The 21234-nt window shown below is 56.8% G+C and overlaps 1 protein-coding gene across 1 annotated transcript in view; it reads left to right on the top strand.

Moving 5' to 3' along the window:
- The window catches only part of LOC144945079 (rap1 GTPase-activating protein 1-like), a 151891-nt gene extending 139346 nt beyond the window's left edge, over nucleotides 1-12545 (top strand). Inside the window, 8 exon segments of the mRNA XM_078873322.1 lie at nucleotides 880-1068; nucleotides 2013-2204; nucleotides 2555-2632; nucleotides 7525-7634; nucleotides 8232-8336; nucleotides 9502-9688; nucleotides 12223-12315; nucleotides 12317-12545. Of these exon segments, the coding sequence (XP_078729448.1) occupies nucleotides 880-1068; nucleotides 2013-2204; nucleotides 2555-2632; nucleotides 7525-7634; nucleotides 8232-8336; nucleotides 9502-9688; nucleotides 12223-12315; nucleotides 12317-12481 (1119 nt within the window). The 3' untranslated portion in view covers nucleotides 12482-12545.
- Nucleotides 12546-21234: the final 8689 nt, after the last annotated feature.

The raw sequence follows: 21234 nt of genomic DNA, 5'->3' as shown, positions 1-21234 counted from the left end.
TGTGTGTGTGTGTGTCTGTGCGTGTGTCTGCGTGCGTGTCTGTGCGTGTGCGTGTGTCTGTGCGTGTGTCTGTGTGTCTACGTGCGTGTCTGTGTCTGTGCGTGCGTGCGTGTCTGTGCGTGTGTCTGCGTGCGTGTCTGTGTCTGTGCGTGTTTATGTGTGTGTCTACGTGCGTGTCTGTGTGTGTCTGTGCGCGTGTATGTGTGTGTGTCTAAGTACGTGTCTGTGTCTGTGCGTGTGTGTGTCTGTCTGTGTCTGCGTGTGTCTGTGTGCGTGTCTGTGTGTGTCTGTGCGCGTGTTTGTGTGTATGTCTAAGTACGTGTCTGTGTGGGTATCTGCGCGCGTGTCTGTGTCTGTGCGTCTGTCTGTGTGTGTGTCTGTGTGCGTGTCTGTGTGCGTGTCTGCGTGTGTGTCTGTGTGCGTGTCTGCGTGTGTCTGTGCGCGTGCCTGTGCGTGTGTCTGCGTGTGTGTCTACGTGTGTGTCTGTGTGTGCGTGTCTGTGCGCGTGCCTGTGTGTGTGTCTGTGCGCGTGCCTGTGCGCGTGTCTGCGTGTGTGTCTACGTGTGTGTCTGTGTGTGCGTGTCTGCGTGTGTCTGTGCGCGTGCCTGTGCGTGTGTCTGCGTGTGTGTCTACGTGTGTGTCTGTGTGTGCGTGTCTGTGCGCGTGCCTGTGTGTGTGTCTGTGCGCGTGCCTGTGCGCGTGTCTGCGTGTGTGTCTACGTGTGTGTCTGTGTGTGCGTGTCTGCGTGTGTCTGTGCGCGTGCCTGTGCGTGTGTCTGCGTGTGTGTCTACGTGTGTGTCTGTGTGTGTGTGTCTGTGCGCGTGCCTGTGTGTGTGTGTCTAAGCGCGTGCGTGTGTGCGTCTGCGTCTGCGTGCACAGGAGCGCACGCGCGCGGCGCTGCTGGAGACGCTGCACGAGGAGCTGGCACGCCGCAGCCAGGCCGTGCTGGGCCTGCCCGGGGGCCCCGGGGACGAGGACCGCGCCGAGAACGGCGCCGGCGGTGGCGGCGTTGGCACCGGCACCGGTGGTGGCGGTGGTGGTGGCGGTGGCTTTCTCGAGTCCTTCAAGGTACCGCGTCCGATGTCTTCTCCCCGGTGTGTATGCGGTGTGGGGTGGAGGGACGGGATGGGGAGGGCGAGACAGAGAGAAACACAGAGAGACACTGGTTCCGGCTTGGTTCCGGTTTGGTTCCGGCTGGATCCAAAATGGTGGTGAGATGTTAACTACCTCGCCTGGAGTACAGGAGGTCGTGGGTTCGATCCCGACCCTGACGCCTGCTGCTGTATATTTGTAGTTTGCGTGTCTCTCTCTCACCCCGTTGAGATGTTAACCACCTCGCCTGGTGTACAGGAGGTCGTGGGTTCCATCCTGACCCTGACCCTGGCTACTGCTGCTGTGTATTTGGAGTTTGCGGCGTCTCTCTTCCCGTGGTCACGTGGAATTTCTCTCCGGATCCTCCGGATTTCCCCTCCACATTTAGACTGAACGTGACGCGTTTCGAGTCTTTGGCTGCTGTAAATTTGGTCGTTATGGCGGTGTGCCACTTTGTTTAGCTAGCATTTGGTGATAGCCAGGTAGCTGGTAAAATAAACATCGTCCAATAGTTGAGTTTCATGTCTCTGTGTCTCTGTGTCTTTGTCTCTCCCTCTCTCACTGTTTCTGCCTATCTCTCGGTATATGTCTCTCTCTGTCTCTCTCTCTCTCTCTCTGTCTCTCTCTGTCTCTCTCTGTGTGTCGGTCTCTCTCTGTCTCTCTCTGTGTGTCGGTCTCTCTCTGTCTCTCTCTGCCTCTCTCTGTCTCTTCTCTGTCTGTCTCTCTGTCTCTCTCCCTCCTCCCTCTCTCTCTGTCTTTCTCTGTCTCTCGGTCTCTCTCGGTCTCTCTCTCTCTGTCTCTCTCTCTGTCCTCCCTCTCTCTCTGTCTCTCTCTGTCTCCCTCCTCCCTCCTCCCTCTCTATCTCGGTCTCTCTCTGTCTCTCTCTGTCTCTCTGTCTCCGTCTGCCTCCGCGGCCTCAGCGAGTGATCCGCGGGCGAAGCCAGTCGATGGACGCCATGGGGGCGGCGGTGAAGAAGCAGAACGCGGCGGGGGGGGCCGGTGGTGGCGTGGCCCCCCTCGGTGGGGCGGCCACCCTGGCCTCGTCCTCCAGCCACGGGGCGCCGCTCATCAGCCACAGCGTGAGCGACGGCAGCGCCAGGGCCGCCGGCATCGTGAGTGGCGGAACCGCTCGCTCACCGCTCACCGCTCACCACCACCGCTCACACGCTCACCACCGCTCACTCACCACCGCTCACTCACCACCGCTCACTCACCACCGCTCACTCACCACCGCTCAGACACACAGACACACACAGACACAGTCACACAGACACACACAGACACACAGACACACAATCGCAAGTGGACACGCACCCCCTAACCCGCGCGTCTCGCCCCCGACCGCGCCCCCCCCCCCCCTCTTGCCCCCCCCTCTTGCCCCCCCCCCCTCTTGCCCCCCCCCTCTTGCCCCCCCCCTCTTGCCCCCCCCCCTCTTGCCCCCCCCCTCTTGCCCCCCTGTCAGTCGTTGCTCGTTCCAGGGAAGAGCCCCGCAAAGCACGGACGCAGAGGCAGCGCCATTGGCATAGGCACCATAGAGGAGGTGGCCGCGGCTCTCTTGCTCTCCTCACGCTTCCTCCTGCTCCTGCTCCTCCTCCTGTGTTGACCCCGATCACCCTTGACCCCGATCGCCGTTGACCCCGATCGCCGTTGACACCGATCGCCCTTGACCCCGATCGCCATTGACCCCGATCGCCGGTGACCCCGATCGCCGTTGACCCCGATCGCCGTTGACCCCGATCGCCCTTGACCCCGATCGCCATTGACCCCGATCGCCGGTGACCCCGATGGCCGTTGACCCCGATCGCCATTGACCCCGATCGCCATTGACCCCGATCGCCGTTGACCTCGATCGCCCTTGACCCCGATCGCCCTTGACCCCGATCGCCGTTGACCCCGATCGCCGGTGACCCCGATGGCCGGTGACCCCGATCGCCGGTGACCCCGATCGCCGTTGACCCCGCCGACTTGGCGAGTGGGACGCTGCCTACCCGCAGGGCTTAACTTCTCCACAAAATGATTTTCAGGGCCGCCCAATAGCCCAACCACCAAACCCGGAATGACTCCTTCACCACCCCCCTCCCTAGACCCCCCCTCCTCCCCCCCTCCCCACCCCTCCCCAACCTAGACCCCACTCCCCCCCACCCCCCACCCTAGACCCCACCCCCACTCCCCCCCCACCCCCCCTCCAGCCCCCCCCACCCTAGACCCCACTCCCCTCCACCCCCCCCCCCCCCCGTCCACCCCACCCCCTCCCGCCCCCCCAACCCTAGACCCCACCCTCCCTACAGCCCCCCCCCACCCTAGACCCCACCCTCCCTACAGCCCACCCTAGACCCCACTCCCCCCTCCCCCCCTCCAGCTCCCCCCCCACCCTAGACCCCACCACCCCTCCCCCCCACCCTAGACCCCACTCCCCCCTCCCCCCCTCCAGCTCCCCCCCCCACCCTAGACCCCACCCCTCCTCCCCCCCACCCTAGACCCCACTCCCCCCTCCCCCCCTCCAGCTCCCCCCCCACCCTAGACCCCACCACCCCTCCCCCCCACCCTAGACCCCACCACCCCTCCCCCCCACCCTAGACCCCACTCCCCCCTCCCCCCCTCCAGCCCCCCCCCCCACCCTAGACCCCACCACCCCTCCCCCCCACCCTAGACCCCACCACCCCTCCCCCCCACCCTAGACCCCACTCCCCCCTCCCCCCCTCCAGCCCCCCCCCCCCACCCTAGACCCCACCCCAACTCCCCCCATCCCCCACTCTATACCGAGACCCCCGCTCCCCGCCCCTCCTCCAGCCCCCCCACCCTAGACCCCACCCCCACTCCCCCCTCCCCCCCTCCAGCCCCCCCACCTTAGACCCCACCCCCGCTCCCCGCCCCCCCTCACAACAGCGGGCGAGGAAATTATGTTTCCAGAGCCCCAAACAGTTCCGGCTGAAATTAAGCCCTGGCTATTATTGGTGTCGTTCGTGGTGGTGGTGGTGGTGGCCTGCTGGTTGTTGTTGTCATTGTCGTTGTTGCAGTGGTGGTGGTGTCGTGCACGTGACTCGTCTTCTCACACCCCTGCCCCCCCCCAACACGTCTCTGACCTCCCAGCCGCGACCGCGCGGGAAACGAACTCTGACCCCGGCGACTCGTGCCAACGAACGATTTTCTTGGTTCGGTTAAATCTCAATTGTTAGATCACAACGATGACATCTCGATTAGCGAATCCACTACGCTTTCATTTGCACACCTCGCTCGCCTCTTCCGTCGGCCGAGATTTAGAATTTAAATAGTTTTTTGTAATTTAAACCCCGCAAAGTTAGTTCGGTCGAATACTGCATTCAATTCCTCGATTGAACCCTTGAGACAAAGACAAAGCTTCTGCTGACACCCCGAGGTGACAATCGTGCGTCGGCAGAACATCCGCTTAGTTCCCTGCGTCCAGAATGCGTTGACTGTAGTTGACTCAATAATGACAATAATATCAATAACGATACATTTCTATACGTTTAATATTCGCGCTTTCGTTGAGTCGCAAAGTGCAGCGCCTCTCACCATGAATGCAAATTGAATACAACGAGATCGAGCGAACGGAACTACGTCACGCGAGTAGATTAAGCGGTCGTACGGCTGTGTCGACGCAGCATCGCACAAGGCGGGATGCTGCTGGATGCTTCTAGACGCTACCCGCACGCCCCGGTCTCTGTTCGGCCCTGCCTGCGCATCTCACGTGTGATCGCGGACTGTGCTTTGCCCTGTATTTATTCACGATTTTTCCCGTAACCCTTCAGGAATGCAACTAACACCGTGTTTCGATTTAAAGCTTTCGTGACTGCAGGGATTCATCTTCTTGGTTCTTTCGGTAAAGTCACGTAGAATGGAAATAATAAAATAATAAAAATAAAACATAATAAAATAATTCTCACGACGTTTCGGCCACAACGCAAGCAGCCGTCCTCAGGTGGAGAGCAGGTCTGTCGAGTAGACAGAGTCTGAAACACTGGCTGTACTTGTTAATTACGGCAAGAAAAGGAAAACGGATAAGTTTGCAGGGAAGAGATCCAGTTTGTTTCCGATTGACTGGTGGAAGTGCGTCCGTCTCCCAACGCCCGAACTAGGACCCCGAACGTACCGCTGCAAAAACTCACGGGCGGACGGGACGGACCTAATATAATAGCGAAACTCGATTCATCGTCGTGTGTCGATCGTAAAGAGAGGTCCGGCGGTTTGATTGACAGTCTATGCAATCTAAGCGAATCGCCGTATTCGCTTAGATTGCATAGACTGTCTTACCAATCGTTTGCGTCGAAAATCTCCGTTCCGTCTGGGAATTTCGACTGCGGTCGGGAAATCTCACTCTGGAAATCTCACTCGGGAAATCTCACTCGGGAAATCTCACCCGGGAAATCTCACTCTGGAAATCTCACTCGGGAAATCTCACTCGGGAAATCTCACCCGGGAAATCTCACTCGGGAAATCTCACTCGGGAAATCTCACTCGGGAAATCTCACCCGGGAAATCTCACTCGGGAAATCTCACTCGGGAAATCTCACCCGGGAAATCTCACTCGGGCCGAGTGTTGTTGAGGAGCAGCGGTTGATGGCGAGAGTGGAAAGCCTGTGGCCTGGCAATGGGGTGCCACGGCGGCTAGGAGATGTTATCTCCCTCGCCTGGTATGCAGGAGGTCGTGGGTTCGATCTCGATCCCGACAGCTGTCTTTGCAATTGAATATGAGGTGTTCTCCAAGTGGCCGTGTGGATTTTTCTCCGGGTCCTCCGGTTTTTCCCCTCTGCGTTTAGAATCACGCGTTTAGAGTATTCGGCTTCTGCTATAAATGTCCACGTGACGCTAAGCCACTTCGTTGAGCTATCGTTTGTGGCCAGGTCGCTTCTGAAAAAGAGCTACATGGCTCAGTTGTGGCCTTAGCTGGTAAAATAAAAATAGTTTCGTTTAACGAGTGGTTTGTTAGCTTCATAAGAAAATGCTTTAAAGACAACGACCAAAGTCCACAGCAGTAGACTGCGGCCGTCGGTCGAGTATTTTTACGGACGATTCGAATTGTCTTGAGCAGCAAGTCCTTCTCCTGCGAAATTGAGAAATCTTGAGTGATCCGTCGAGACAGAGAGACAGAGAGACAGAGAGACAGAGAGAGAGAGAGAGGAGGGCGGGTGGAGAAATCTCTAGGAGTTTCAATTCTAGTGGGAATAAAAAACGCGGGAAGTCCTGAGTGATCCGGAGACAACGGCGGAGAAATCTGCTGAGAAATCCGAACAAACGTGGAGGAGAAATGATGTCAGACGGGGAAAAAAATCCACAGACGACGCGGGAATATTGAAAATAACACTGGTCAACAACAACAACACTGGTCAACAAAAAAAAAACATTTTTTTCTGGCCTGGACTTTTACAGCTGTTTTAGACTAATTTCAGGTGTGCTGATTCTAAATTTGATCTCAGATTTGCTCTATCACATCTCATTTTTATGCTATCGGCATACCCCATTTTCATTGATTTTACCCGAAATTAACTCTGTCACTTATGATTGCAAGTTGTTGCGAGTCAGTGACTGCTTTAGTGTTAAAATATGGTGCTGTATTTTTAGGATAGTGTGTTTATAATATCATTTTATGTAGATATCCACATTTATTTAATATTTTTCTTCTGCAGTTTTAATTGAAAATGCAATATTTGACATCTCAAAAACCTGATGTGATCGACAAAAACTGATACCAGCTTTGGAATCGGCACCCCAAAATTACCTTACAACCGTTGGAATACCTTATGCCAGAAAAATGTGTGTTGACCAGTGTAATCGATTAGAGAGATGTGGTGAAACCTGACACCCCACCCCTCCCATACCTTTCGACGTCTCCAAAGCCGGAGACTCTCTCGTGGTGAGAGTCGCGCGAGCCGTGAGGTACCAGCGGCGTGACGAGGACGTCCCACGGAGATTAAAGCCGCGCGACATCATTGGCGACGATGACGGACCAAGTGTCCGGGGACCACGTAGAGAAATAAATAACTCGGCTTCATTGCGGCCACTGGGCTGCTGCTCTCTCTGTCGTCAGGACCCAGGCTTTCCCATCAGCCATTGCGTTGGAATCCGTGGTATTACTCACTGATGCTGCTCATTGCACGTGCCACCCTCGTTGCACGAGAGAGTTCATTAGCGAGTCCACGCGTGGGTGGAGGAGGAGGCTTCTTCTCGTGGTTGGAGCCGAATCTTTTTTCCAGCACCGTCAAACCACGACAGGTCCACGGAAAACAGGCGTCAGTAACGCGTCGAGGTCAGGAGGTCACCGCAGCCCGTAGCGACTCGCTCGCGTCAACCCGGCGGAGCGCCGTAGTTGCCGGCGCCGATGGTTGTCACGTCGTGGTTGAGACGCCTGTCCCCACCGTGTGACCACCCATCGACCCCTGAACCCTGACCCCTGACCCCCCCCCCCCCCCCCAGGCGTTGATCATCCCCAACAAGAGTCCCGTGCGCAGGAAGTCGAGTCCGTTTGGCGCTCGCAGGAGCAGCGCCATCGGCATCGAGAACATCCAGGAGGGGCCCGAGATCCGGTGAGGGGCCCCGCTCGCCCACGCTCACCCGCTCGCCCCCGCTCGCTCGCTCACTCACTCACCCGCTCGCTCGCTCACTCACTCACCCGCTCGCTCATTCATCCACCCGCTCGCTCGCTCACTCACTCACCCGCTCGCCCCCGCTCGCTCGCTCGCTCACTCGCCCGTTTATCTCGCTCACTCACTCGCTCACTCACTCACCCACCCCGCTCGCTCGCTCGCTCACTTCGCTCACCCGCTCGCCCCCGCTCACTCGCCCGTTTAACTCGCTCACTCACTCGCTCACTCGCCCGTTTAACTCGTTCACTCACTCTCTCACCCGTTTAACTCGCTTGATCAATCATCTACTCGCTCACTCGCCCACCTGCTCGCTCGCTTACTCACTCGCCTGTTTACTCACTCGCTGAATCGTCTACTCGCTGACTCGCTCGCTCGCTCAATCAACCATCTACTCACCCGCCCACTCGTATATCCTCTAACCCCTATGTCCCCCATCTCCCCCTATGTCCCCGCGTGTCCCCGCGTGTCCCCGCGTGTCTCCCCTCGTCTCCCCCGCGTGTCCCCGCGTGTCCCCCCGTCTCCCCCGCGTGTCCGCAGCGAGGGCTCGCTGAGCTTGCACAAGGCTGCGGAGAGCGAGCGCACCTTCCCAGAGCCTCGCTCCGACCACTCGAGCCAAAGCTCGCCCGAGATGCCCACCGCCAAGTATGGGTGGCTCCACCACGCTCGCCCACCACTCACTCATTCACTCACACAGTCCACCACTCACTCATTCACTCACATAGTCCACCACTCACTCACACAGTCCACCACTCACTCATTCACTCACACAGTCCACCACTCACTCATTCACTCACACAGTCCACCACTCACTCACTCACACAGTCCACCACTCACTCATTCACTCACACTGCCCACCACTCACTCACACTGTCCACCACTCACTCATTCACTCACGATATCCACCACTCACTCACACTGCGCTCCACTCACTCACATAGACCACCACTCACTCACACTGCCCACCACTCACTCACACTGCCCACCACTCACTCACACTGCCCACCACTCACTCACATAGACCACCACTCACTCACATAGACCACCACTCACTCACACTGCCCACCACTCACTCACACTGCCCACCACTCACACACACTGCCCACCACTCACTCACATAGACCACCACTCACTCACATAGACCACCACTCACTCACACTGCCCACCACTCACTCACATAGACCACCACTCACTCTCATAGACCACCACTCATTCACACTGCCCACCACTCACACACACTGCCCACCACTCACTCACACTGCCCACCACTCACACACATAGACCACCACTCACTCACACTGCTCACCACTCACTCACATAGACCACCACTCACTCACATAGACCACCACTCACTCACACTGCTCACCACTCACTCACATAGACCACCACTCACTCACATAGACCACCACTCACTCACACTGCCCACCACTCACTCACTCACACTGCCCACCACTCACTCACACTGCCCACCACTCACTCACATAGACCACCACTCACTCACACTGCCCACCACTCACTCACACTGCCCACCACTCACTCACATAGACCACCACTCACTCACACTGCCCACCACTCACTCACACTGCCCACCACTCACTCACACTGCCCACCACTCACTCACATAGACCACCACTCACTCACACTGCCCACCACTCACTCACACTGCCCACCACTCACACTGCCCACCACTCACTCACATAGACCACCACTTACACACAAACTCCACCACTCACGCAGTGGAGGGAACAACGTAAACGCAGGTCATCGTCAAGCTCAGGGCTCTCACCTCTGCCCCCCGCCCCCGCTGCAGAGTGGTGGTCTCCGTGGGGTCAAAGGTCAACAACAACAACAACGGTGGTGGTGGTGGGGGCGGTGGTGGGGGCGGTGTGGGGGGAGTGGTGGTGCCGCACCTGTCGCGCTCCTCGTCCAACGCCAGCAGCTTCACCAGCGTCGCCGAGGAACACGAGGAGGGACTCGACGAGTACGACACGGGGCTGGTGAGTGAGACACGGGGTGGTGAGTGAGACACGGGGCTGGTGAGTGAGACACGGGGTAGTGAGTGAGACACGGGGTAGTGAGTGAGACACGGGGTAGTGAGTGAGACACGGGGTAGTGAGTGAGACACGGGGTAGTGAGTGAGACACGGGGCTGGTGAGTGAGACACGGGGCTGGTGAGTGAGACACGGGGCTGGTGAGTGAGACACGGGGCTGGTGAGTGAGACACGGGGTAGTGAGTGAGACACGGGGTAGTGAGCACCACACGGGGTAGTGAGCGCCACACGGGGTAGTGAGCACCACACGGGGTAGTGAGTGAGACACGGGGTAGTGAGCGAGACACGGGGTAGTGAGCGCCACACGGGGTAGTGAGTGAGACACGGGGTAGTGAGCGAGACACGGGGTAGTGAGTGCCACACGGGGTAGTGAGCGAGACACGGGGTAGTGAGCGCCACACGGGGTAGTGAGTGAGACACGGGGTAGTGAGTGAGACACGGGGTAGTGAGTGAGACACGGGGTAGTGAGTGAGACACGGGGTAGTGAGTGAGACACGGGGTAGTGAGTGAGACACGGGGTAGTGAGTGCCACACGGGGTAGTGAGTGCCACACGGGGTAGTGAGTGAGACACGGGGTAGTGAGCGCCACACGGGGTAGTGAGCGCCACACGGGGTAGTGAGTGAGACACGGGGTAGTGAGTGAGACACGGGGTAGTGAGCGCCACACGGGGTAGTGAGCGCCACACGGGGTAGTGAGTGAGACACGGGGTAGTGAGTGAGACACGGGGTAGTGAGCGCCACACGGGGTAGTGAGCGAGACACGGGGTAGTGAGCGCCACACGGGGTAGTGAGCGAGACACGGGGTAGTGAGCGAGACACGGGTAGTAGTGAGCGCCACACGGGGTAGTGAGCGCCACACGGGGTAGTGAGCACCACAACGGGGGTAGTGAGTGAGACACGGGGTAGTGAGTGAGACACGGGGTAGTGAGTGAGACACGGGGTAGTGAGTGAGACACGGGGTAGTGAGTGAGACACGGGGTAGTGAGCGCCACACGGGGTAGTGAGTGAGACACGGGGTAGTGAGCGCCACACGGGGTAGTGAGTGAGACACGGGGTAGTGAGTGAGACACGGGGTAGTGAGTGAGACACGGGGTGGTGAGCGCCACACGGGGTGTGGTGAGCACCACACGGGGTAGTGAGCGCCACACGGGGGTAGTGAGCGCCACACGGGGTAGTGAGCGCCACACGGGGTGGTGAGCGCCACACGGGGTGGTGAGCACCACACGGGGTGGTGAGCACCACACGGGGGTGGTGAGCACCACACGGGGGTAGTGAGCGCCACACGGGGTAGTGAGCGCCACACGGGGTGGTGAGCGCCACACGGGGTGGTGAGCACCACACGGGGTAGTGAGCGCCACACGGGGTAGTGAGCGCCACACGGGGTAGTGAGCGCCACACGGGGTGGTGAGCACCACACGGGGTGGTGAGCACCACACGGGGTGGTGAGCGCCACACGGGGTAGTGAGCGCCACACGGGGTGGTGAGCGCCACACGGGGTAGTGAGCACCACACGGGGTGGTGAGCGCCACACCGGGGTGGTGAGCGCCACACGGGGTGGTGAGCACCACACGGGGTAGTGAGCGCCACACGGGGTAGTGAGCGCCACACGGGGTAGTGAGCGCCACACGGGGTGGTGAGCGCCACACGGGGTGGTGAGCGCCACACGGGGTAGTGAGCGCCACACGGGGTGGTGAGCACCACACGGGGTAGTGAGCGCCACACGGGGTAGTGAGTGAGACACGGGGTAGTGAGTGAGACACGGGGTAGTGAGTGAGACACGGGGGTGGTGAGCGCCAACACGGGGTGGTGAGCACCACACGGGGTAGTGAGCGCCACACGGGGTAGTGAGCACCACACGGGGTGGTGAGCGCCACACGGGGGTGGTGAGCACCACACGGGGGTGGTGAGCGCCACACGGGGTGGTGAGCACCACACGGGGTAGTGAGCGCCACACGGGGTGGTGAGCGCCACACGGGGTGGTGAGCGCCACACGGGGTGGTGAGCACCACACGGGGTAGTGAGCGCCACACGGGGTAGTGAGCGCCACACGGGGTGGTGAGCACCACACGGGGTAGTGAGCGCCACACGGGGTGGTGAGCACCACACGGGGTAGTGAGCGCCACACGGGGTGGTGAGCGCCACACGGGGTGGTGAGCGCCACACGGGGTGGTGAGCACCACACGGGGTGGTGAGCGCCACACGGGGTAGTGAGCGCCACACGGGGTGGTGAGCGCCACACGGGGTGGTGAGCGCCACACGGGGTAGTGAGCGTGGATCGTGAGTGCCGCACGTAGCAGTGAGCACGACGGGTGGGGAATCCCGAGACGGTTAGAGGGAACGGACGCATTAAAGACATCGCGTTGACCGTCGGCGGCCTTGGCGGACGGGACTAACGCCGAGAAGGGCAGCTCGCCCGAGCGGACGTGCGGCGCGGAGATGGAGTGTGACGAGGGCGGGGGGGGGGGTCGTCTCGTGTGCAGGAGGAGCGCGACGTGGTGTCGCGCCACGCCACCGCGGGAGCAGGCGGCGGCGACGGCTCGGGGTGGCCTTCGATCCCCGGCGGCAGGCGACGACGACGGATCGAAGGCGGCTGACGGTGAGCGTGATGTGCCGCCGCAGGAGAGCCTGTCCTCGGCCGGCACGCCCCACAAGCGCGACTCGTTCACCTACAGCACCTGGCTGGACGACAGCGCGACCGCCTGCGTCGCCGCCCCCGGAGCCGCCACCCTCTCCAGGTGAGACGGCACGCCGGCTAACCCCGGCACGCCGGCTAACCCCGGCACGCCGGCTAACCCCGGCACGCACGGCTAACCCCGGCACGCCGGCTAACCCCGGCACGTCGCGTCCCGGGGGGCCTCTGTCTCTCTCTTGGCAGCGGGGGGGGGGGGCCCTTGTCCGCCAGCGGTGGCTGTGAGCGAGCGATTGCAGGGGCTGCGCCTCTATTGCCCGATGTTGTTTCACCGGTTGATGGAGCGCCCGGCTCGGAGCCTCGCTAGAGGGCCACCCAATGGGCTGAACGCACCCGCCGGGATGCAGGGTGGGTGGGTGTTGTGTGTGGGTGGGGTGGGATGGGATGGGTGGGGTGGGGGTGGGTGGGTGGGGTGGGATGGGTGGGGTGGGATGGGTGGGTGGGGTGGGTGGGGTGGTGTGGGGTGGGGTGGGTGGTGTGTGGGATGGGTGGGTGGGGTGGGATGGGTGGGGTGGGATGGAATTGGTGGGGTGGGGTGGGGGTGGGTGGGGTGGGATGGGTGGGTGGGGTGGGATGGGTGGGTGGGGTGGGATGGGTGGGTGGGGTGGGTGGGGTGGGTGGGGTGGTGTGGGGTGGGGTGGGTGGTGTGGGGGTTGGGGTGGGTGGTGTGGGGTGGGGTGGGTGGTGTGGGGTGGGGTGGGTGGTGTGGGGTGGGGTGGGTGGGGGTGGGTGGGGTTGGGCAGGGTGGGTGTTGTGTGTGGTTGGGGTGGGTGGGGTGTGGTGACTGGGGTGGGGGTGGGTGGGGTTGGGTGGTTGTGGGTGGGGTGGGTGGGGTGTGGTGGGTGGGGTGGGGTTGGGTGGGGTTGGGTGGTTGTGGGGTGGGTGGGGTGGGGTTGTGTGGGGGTAGGTGGGGGTGGGTGGGTGGGTTGGGGTTGGGTGGTTGTGGGTGGTTGTGGGTGGGGTTGGGTGGGTGGGGGTGTGTGGGGTTGGGTGGGGGTGGGTGGGGTTGGGTGGGTGGGGTGGGTGGGGTTGGGTGGGGTGGGGTTGGGTGGGTGGGGTGGGTGGGGTGGGTGGGGTTGGGTGGGGAGTGGGTGGGGTTGGGTGGGTGGGGTGGGGTGGGCGAGGGCCATGTGCCACAGCGACTCCAGTGGAGATGGTTTTTATGGTCGTCATGACGACGCCAGCTCCGTGTTGTCGACAAACGTGTTGGGATTTTGGTCGAGCGTTCACTTGGGAGGTCATCGGAAAGAATTTCAGAACCGGTGAAATGATTTAAAGTTTTTGTTTGCCACAGAGCTGATTCTGTTTGCAGGGAACACAAAAACGCGTGTCCCTAGTGTGGCTACAGAGGCAATTGACGTGAATTAAAAAATAAACGAAGCACTTTTTTAATTATAGTTTTTTTATTCTGTGTAGCTCATTTTCAGAAGCGACATGGATATCACAAATGACAGCTCAACCAAGTGGCTCATCATCACGTAGACGTTTATGGGAGCCAAATAACTCTGAACGCATTTTAATTCTGAATGTGGAGGGAAACCCCAGAGACAAATCCACGCGACAATGGGGAGAACACGCAAACCCGAAACGCACAGGCGTCGGGATCTAACCCACGACCTCCCGTACACGAGGCGAGGTAGTTAACATCTTGCCACCGTGGCGAGATGTAGTTCTGCGGCGTGATCTTTTCGCGAATTGTTCTCTGACACAGGGTGGTGCACCGCTCGCTGTGGTCATCCCAGACGGCCCACTGCGGTGGGACATGCGGAATGTGACGGGAGGATAATGGAATACAAGAGAATGATCCTAGATTTGAAGCTTTCGTGACTGCAAGGATTCATATTCTTACGTTTTTTCGGTAAAGTCACGTAGGTAAAACATCAAAATTAATAAAAAATAAAATAAAAACCACGACGTTTCGGAGGCAACACAAGTCTCCGTCATCAGGTGGGACCGTCACAGCCAGATTTGCTGCATCAAGTATTTTTTTTTATTAATTTTGATGTTTTACCTACGTGACTTTACCGAAAAAACCTAAGAATATGAATAAGAGAATGATCGTTTTTATTGTGATTATTATTTGACGTTGTTTTACGTTTTATGATTTTGCCATTCCACAATTTTTACGTTAATCGCCATGCGGTTTGTGTTGTCGTGTTTTTGTTTCCATTGTTGTCTTGTTTGGGCCCAGCCTCCGCGTGTCTCGCTGTGTCTGGGGACACCTCAAAGCCAAACGGAAAGGTTAAAGGTCACGCTGTCATGAACCACGTGGTAAGGACCTTCTGACAACAACAAAAATAAAACGTTACAAAGGCAACAACGCGCGGACTTTAACCGATCCGCTGCTGGATCGAGGCCTTCCCCTGAGGATCGTTTGACCATACTTCACCACGCTGGTCAATGCGGGCGGGTGACGTGGCGTGGCGTGCGGATCTGGAGGGGAGTAGAGGGAGACGAGAGGGGGGAGAGAGGAGCTATGGGAGGCAACCGGAGATCCCACGGGGGGGGGGGGGGTGAGAAGTTCGCACAAACTCCACGGAGAAAGGCGCCCAGGTTGGGCATCTGCTCCCCGCTGGGCGCCCCGTCGCCCTGCGGGTGTTGCCGCTGCGCTGCCGCCCATCACCGTGGAAACCCACGTGGGTCGCGGCGTCTGCGCGCCAGCGTTCGCTCCACGCTGGGCTGGGCTGCCCCCCTCGCCCTGCCCCGCGTGCCGTGCGTGCGCCCCGTGTGTGTGTGTGTGCCATGCGTGCGCGTGTGCCCGGTGTGTGCGTGTGTATCTATTTACGTACGTAGAACTTCTTCCACACCGTACGTAGCCAACCGTGCAGATCGTTTGTGTGTGCGGTGTGTGTGTGCGGTGTGTGCGTGGTGTGTGAGCGTGGTGCGTGTGTGCGGTGTGTGTGTGCGGTGTGTGTGTGCGGTGTGTGTGTGCGGTGTGTGTGTGCGTGGTGCGTGTGCGTGTGTGCGTGGTGCGCGGTGTGAGGTGTGTGCGTGGTGTGTGTGCGGTGTGTGTGCGCGTGGTGTGTGCGTGATGCATGTGCGTGTGTGCGCGGTGTGTGCGTGATGCATGTGCGTGTGTGCGCGGTGTGTGCGTGCGAGCAGATCGAGTCAAGAAGCCACTGGCAGAGAGAGCACAAGAGAGGGCAGCTGCTCACCCCAAGTGAGGAGGAGGAGCTCAAGTTCGAACCCTGCCTCTGACGACCGCGACGACGACGACGATGACGATGACGACGATGATGCTGATGGAACCTCGTGCGTGGGTTTTTTTTTTTTGCCGGCGCCCGGCACGGAGGAACCGCGAGTTTTCTTGTGCTGCGTACCCTCCACGCGTTCGTCCACGCGTCCCTCCACGCATCCCTCCAAGCGTTCCCTCCACGCGTCCGTCCACGCGTTCGTCCACGCGTCCGTCTACGCGTGCGTTTCCCTCTCTCTGTCCGTCTGCCCGAGTGATAGCTCGTCCGTGCGTCTGTCCCGTACATTGAGCTCTCCGCCTGTATTCGTGTCCGTCGCTGAGACTTAGACCCAGAGATGTTGATATCTAGAGATGACTGATGAGACGTAGACCCAGAGATGTTGATGTCTAGAGATGACTGATGAGACGTAGACCCAGAGATGTTGATGTCTAGAGATGACTGATGAGACTTAGACCCAGAGATGTTGATGTCTAGAGATGACTGATGAGACGTAGACCCAGAGATGTTGATGTCTAGAGATGACTGATAAGACACAGACCCAGAGATGTTGATGTCTAGAGATGACTGATGAGATGTAGACCCAGAGATGTTGATGTCTATAGATGACTGGTGAGACACAGACCCAGATATGTTGATGTCTAGAGATGACTGATGAAACGTAGACCCAGAGATGTTGATGTCTAGAGATGACTGATGAGACGTAGACCCAGAGATGTTGATGTCTAGAGATGACTGATGAGACTTAGACCCAGAGATGTTGATGTCTAGCGATGACTGATGAGATGTAGAACAGAGATGTTGATGTCTAGAGATGACTGATGAGACGTAGACCCAGAGATGTTGATGTCTAGAGATGACTGATGAGACTTAGACCCAGAGATGTTGATGTCTAGAGATGACTGATGAGACTTAGACCCAGAGATGTTGATGTCTAGAGATGACTGATGAGACACAGACCCAGAGATGTTGATGTCTAGAGATGACTGATGAGACGTAGACCCAGAGATGTTGATGTCTAGAGATGACTGATTAGACGTAGACCAGAGATGTTGATGTCTAGAGATGACTGATGAGACGTGGACCCAAAGATGTTGATGTCTAGAGATGACTGATGAGACGTGGACCCAGAGATGTTGATGTCTAGAGATGACTGATGAGACGTGAACCCAGAGATGTTGATGTCTAGAGATGACTGATGAGACGTAGACCCAGAGATGTTGATGTCTAGAGATGACTGATGAGACATAGACCCAGAGATGTTGATGTCTAGAGATGACTGATGAGATGTGGACCCAGAGATGTTGATGTCTAGAGATGACTGATGAGACGTAGACCCAGAGATGTTGATGTCTAGAGATGACTGATGAGACTTAGACCCAGAGATGTTGATGTCTAGCGATGACTGATGAGATGTAGAACAGAGATGTTGATGTCTAGAGATGACTGATGAGACGTAGACCCAGAGATGTTGATGTCTAGAGATGACTGATGAGACTTAGACCCAGAGATGTTGATGTCTAGAGATGACTGATGAGACTTAGACCCAGAGATGTTGATGTCTAGAGATGACTGATGAGACACAGACCCAGAGATGTTGATGTCTAGAGATGACTGATGAGACGTAGACCCAGAGATGTTGATGTCTAGAGATGACTGATTAGACGTAGACCAGAGATGTTGATGTCTAGAGATGACTGATGAGACGTGGACCCAAAGATGTTGATGTCTAGAGATGACTGATGAGACGTGGACCCAGAGATGTTGATGTCTAGAGATGACTGATGAGACGTGAACCCAGAGATGTTGATGTCTAGAGATGACTGATGAGACGTAGACCCAGAGATGTTGATGTCTAGAGATGACTGATGAGACATAGACCCAGAGATGTTGATGTCTAGAGATGACTGATGAGATGTGGACCCAGAGATGTTGATGTCTAGAGATGACTGATGAGATGTGGACCCAGAGATGTTGATGTCTAGAGATGACTGATGAGATGTAGAACAGAGATGTTGATGTCTAGAGATGATTGATGAGACGTAGAACAGAGATGTTGATGTCTAGAGATGACTGATGAGACGTCGAACAGAGATGTTGATGTCTAGAGATGACTGATGAGATGCAGACCCAGAGATGTTGATGTCTAGAGATGACTGATGAGATGTAGACCCAGAGATGTTGATGTCTAGAGATGACTGATGAGACGTAGAACAGAGATGTTGATGTCTAGAGATGACTGATGAGACGTAGACCCAGATATGTTGATGTCTAGAGATGACTGATGAGATGTAGACCCAGAGATGTTGATGTCTAGAGATGACTGATGAGACAGTCCCAGAGATGTTGATGTCTAGAGATGACTGATGAGACCTTAGACCAGGAGATGTTGATGTCTAGACGTGACTGATGAGATGTAGACCCAGAGATGTTGATGTCTAGAGATGACTGATGAGACGTAGACCCAGAGATGTTGATGTCTAGAGATGACTGATGAGACGTAGACCCAGAGATGTTGATGTCTAGAGATGACTGATGAGACACAGACCCAGAGATGTTGATGTCTAGAGATGACTGATAAGATGCAGACCAGACACAAGAGATGTAGTGAGATTGAAAGGCGAGAGATATAGACGAGAAAGGCTGTTCATTATTATTATTATTACGCTTGTTTACCCAGGAAATCCTCAACCGAGTCTCAAGACTCTTTTTCAGGAGGGTCCTGCCAAGTATTTCCGCATTAGTGGGTTGATGTTGTTGTTGCTGCTGTGTGTGTGTGTGTTACCAATTGAGTCATGTGCAGGTACACTTTTTGCGAGCATTGGGATGTTTGGCCACTACCAGTTTTCTTTTTGGCCAATACCATGTTTTTGTGCGTGTTCTATTTGTTACTAATTGTAATTGGCGGCTCGTTACCATTTTTAGGATATCTTTTTTTGTTAAATGTAAAATTCGATGCCGGTATATTGACGGACGCACCCCATATTTTTGTGATGAATCGTGTTGGGTGAGGGTGGGGTGGTTGGTGGGGGGGGGGGGCGGTAGGGTTGGACGGGGGTGGGGGTCTCTTGAACTACTTGGGGCCCTATGGATTTTGCTTTTGCCGCCACTGGTAACGAGCGCTGTGGATGGGCCACCGTGCTGGGATCGTTGACCTCCCAGCGATTCCGGTAGCCTTGGCATTGCCTGGCAAGACGCCTTGGTTTGTACCTGTATCGCAAGGCATTGTTGATATGTAGCTGTGTCAAATGATCCTTATGGCGGTACCCCGGGATACCAAATAATACAAAATGGCCGAGGCAATGAAATATTTTATTTCTGGGACACTCTTTTTCCCAGGGGTGTAACTTAACTCCGCGACTGGGGTACCAATCAATCCGAAATCAGTGCTACTCCGCGATGCTGAAACGCTACGAGGACGATTGCGCTGAAACCCTGAACGCTCGCGGTACGCACCGTAGCGGTGCATCGTAGTGTACAGCTCGTCGAGATGAGTCGATTGCCGCATCGCCGACCATCAACAGACTAAAAATTACCGCATCACGGACATTGTGCGAGAGCCGGGGTATTATGGTTACCCCGGGGTACCGCCATAAGGTTCATATCAACAAATCACGTAGGTAAAAAATTAAAAATTAATCAAAGCTGTATCTTGATACAGCAATCGTGCTGTGACGGTTCCACCTGAAGACGGAAGCTTGTGTTGCCTCCGAAACGTCGTGATTTTTATTTTATTTTTATTTACTTTTATTAATTTAATTTTTTTACCTACGTGACTTTACCGAAAAAAACCTAAGAATATGAATCCTTGCAGTCACGAAAGCTTCAAATCAAGAATCATATCAACAAGTTCAGCGCAATCCTGCACACACATGGATCAGGTCATCGCTTTCCAGGCGTGCGATTGTCTTCAAAAGGTCTTCGCCCTCGGCCGCTCTCCGTTTTTGCGTCTCCACGGTACGGGTACGGGTACCCGTTTGCGACCCTGGTGCGGCCGGGTACGGGTAGGCCGTGAGTCACTGGTGAGTAACCGTTTGTCACTCATTTCCCAACGTCTTGTCTCTTCTCACAATTCAAGTTCCTAGAATCAACCCACCCGCGCCTGCAACATGGCTTCATCCCAGAGGTCGCAATCAGGTACCCGATACCCGTACCCTACCCGTACCCGGCCGGGTACGGGTAGGGTATGGGTACGGCCAGGTACGGGTACGGGTACCCGTTTGCGACCCTGGTGCGGCCGGGTACGGGTAAGGAATCAAAACCCGTTTGCGACCTCTGGCGAGCGAGCGAGCGAGCACCCCTACGGCAGCACGAAATTCGCATGGAAGTCGTCCCGTTGCGTGCGTCGTGATCACCTTCGCTCGAGTTATCCGTGACCCACCCCCCTCCCAACGCTGGCTACAGACGCAGTCAACGCGTAAAACGCTCCGAGAGTTTGCTCGGGGGGGGGGGCGGGAGGGTGGCAGTGGTTCTCCTCTAAAAGCGATGTGCCGTGATCCTCTGCAGCAGCTGTGTCACGATTGGTATCGTTTCATTGGCACATTGCTTTATTGGACAAATACGTTGAACTTCTTTCGCGCCGTACGTAGCCAGCCGCGCTAATCGGAGGTGCGGGTGGGGAAGAACAACGAACTAAACACAAAAAGCAGTTCTATATAGATGATGATGATGATGATTTAAAAGTGCGTAGCTCCCCAGTGGCTTCCTGATGTCGGAAGGAAGAGCGGCGTTCCATACGGCCGCGGAAAGCTTCGTCTGAATGCGCCGCGTGATGCGGCGACCCTCTTTGTTCGATGGCTTTAAAGCCAAAAGCCACCGCCGCTGCTGCTGCCACTGCTGCTGCTGCTGTGGGGATGACCCCGGTGTTCGCGTCGCGACGGTTTTATCCAACAATCTCCTTTTCCATCGGCTTGGACAGAACTCTCCGCCCACTCTACACCGTGGCCACTCCGAGTTGCCATCGTTGGCAACAGTACCGCATTCTCCGCCCCCCCCCGTCACCCCCACCCCCCCAATGACCCCCCCAGTGACCCCCCCAGTCACCCCCCCCACCCCCCCAGTCACCCCCCCCGACCCCCCCAGTCACCCACCACAGCCCCCCCCCCCCCCTATCTGCGGCCACAGAGCGCGACGCACAAATCGCCTTGCTCGGGGAGTTCCGCTCGCGAGCTGTGAATATGAATACCGTGCTACTACTGTTGCTGATTGTTTATTATTGTTGTTGTTGTTATTCATAATCAAGGTTTTTGGGTCAGATCGCGTTATTTATAAATGTGTCGTAACCCTCCACCACCCGACACGGCCAAAAAGTAAAAAAATGTGTCACGTTTTTCAAACCATTCTTGCCCGATGAAGCTGATTGTAATTATCAGCGAAACGTCGTACTACTCAAATTTTAAAATGCCGTTGATTCTCTCTTCAACACACTGGTGGGCTAAAGAAGTGAATTATTTTGTCCTTTGAAAAACGTGACACATTTTTTACTGTTTGGCCGTGTCGGGTGGTGGAGGGTTACGACACATTTATAAATAACGCGATCTGACCCAAAAACCTATATTATGAATAATATTGGTCGCGAAAGCCTACGTGTTAAACTATTGTTGTTGATGTTG

Source organism: Lampetra fluviatilis, chromosome 36, assembly GCF_964198595.1.
Source record: "Lampetra fluviatilis chromosome 36, kcLamFluv1.1, whole genome shotgun sequence".
Taxonomy (NCBI): domain Eukaryota; kingdom Metazoa; phylum Chordata; class Hyperoartia; order Petromyzontiformes; family Petromyzontidae; genus Lampetra; species Lampetra fluviatilis.
Note: the sequence above shows the minus strand (reverse complement) of the source record. Positions and strands in the feature narration are given on the sequence as shown.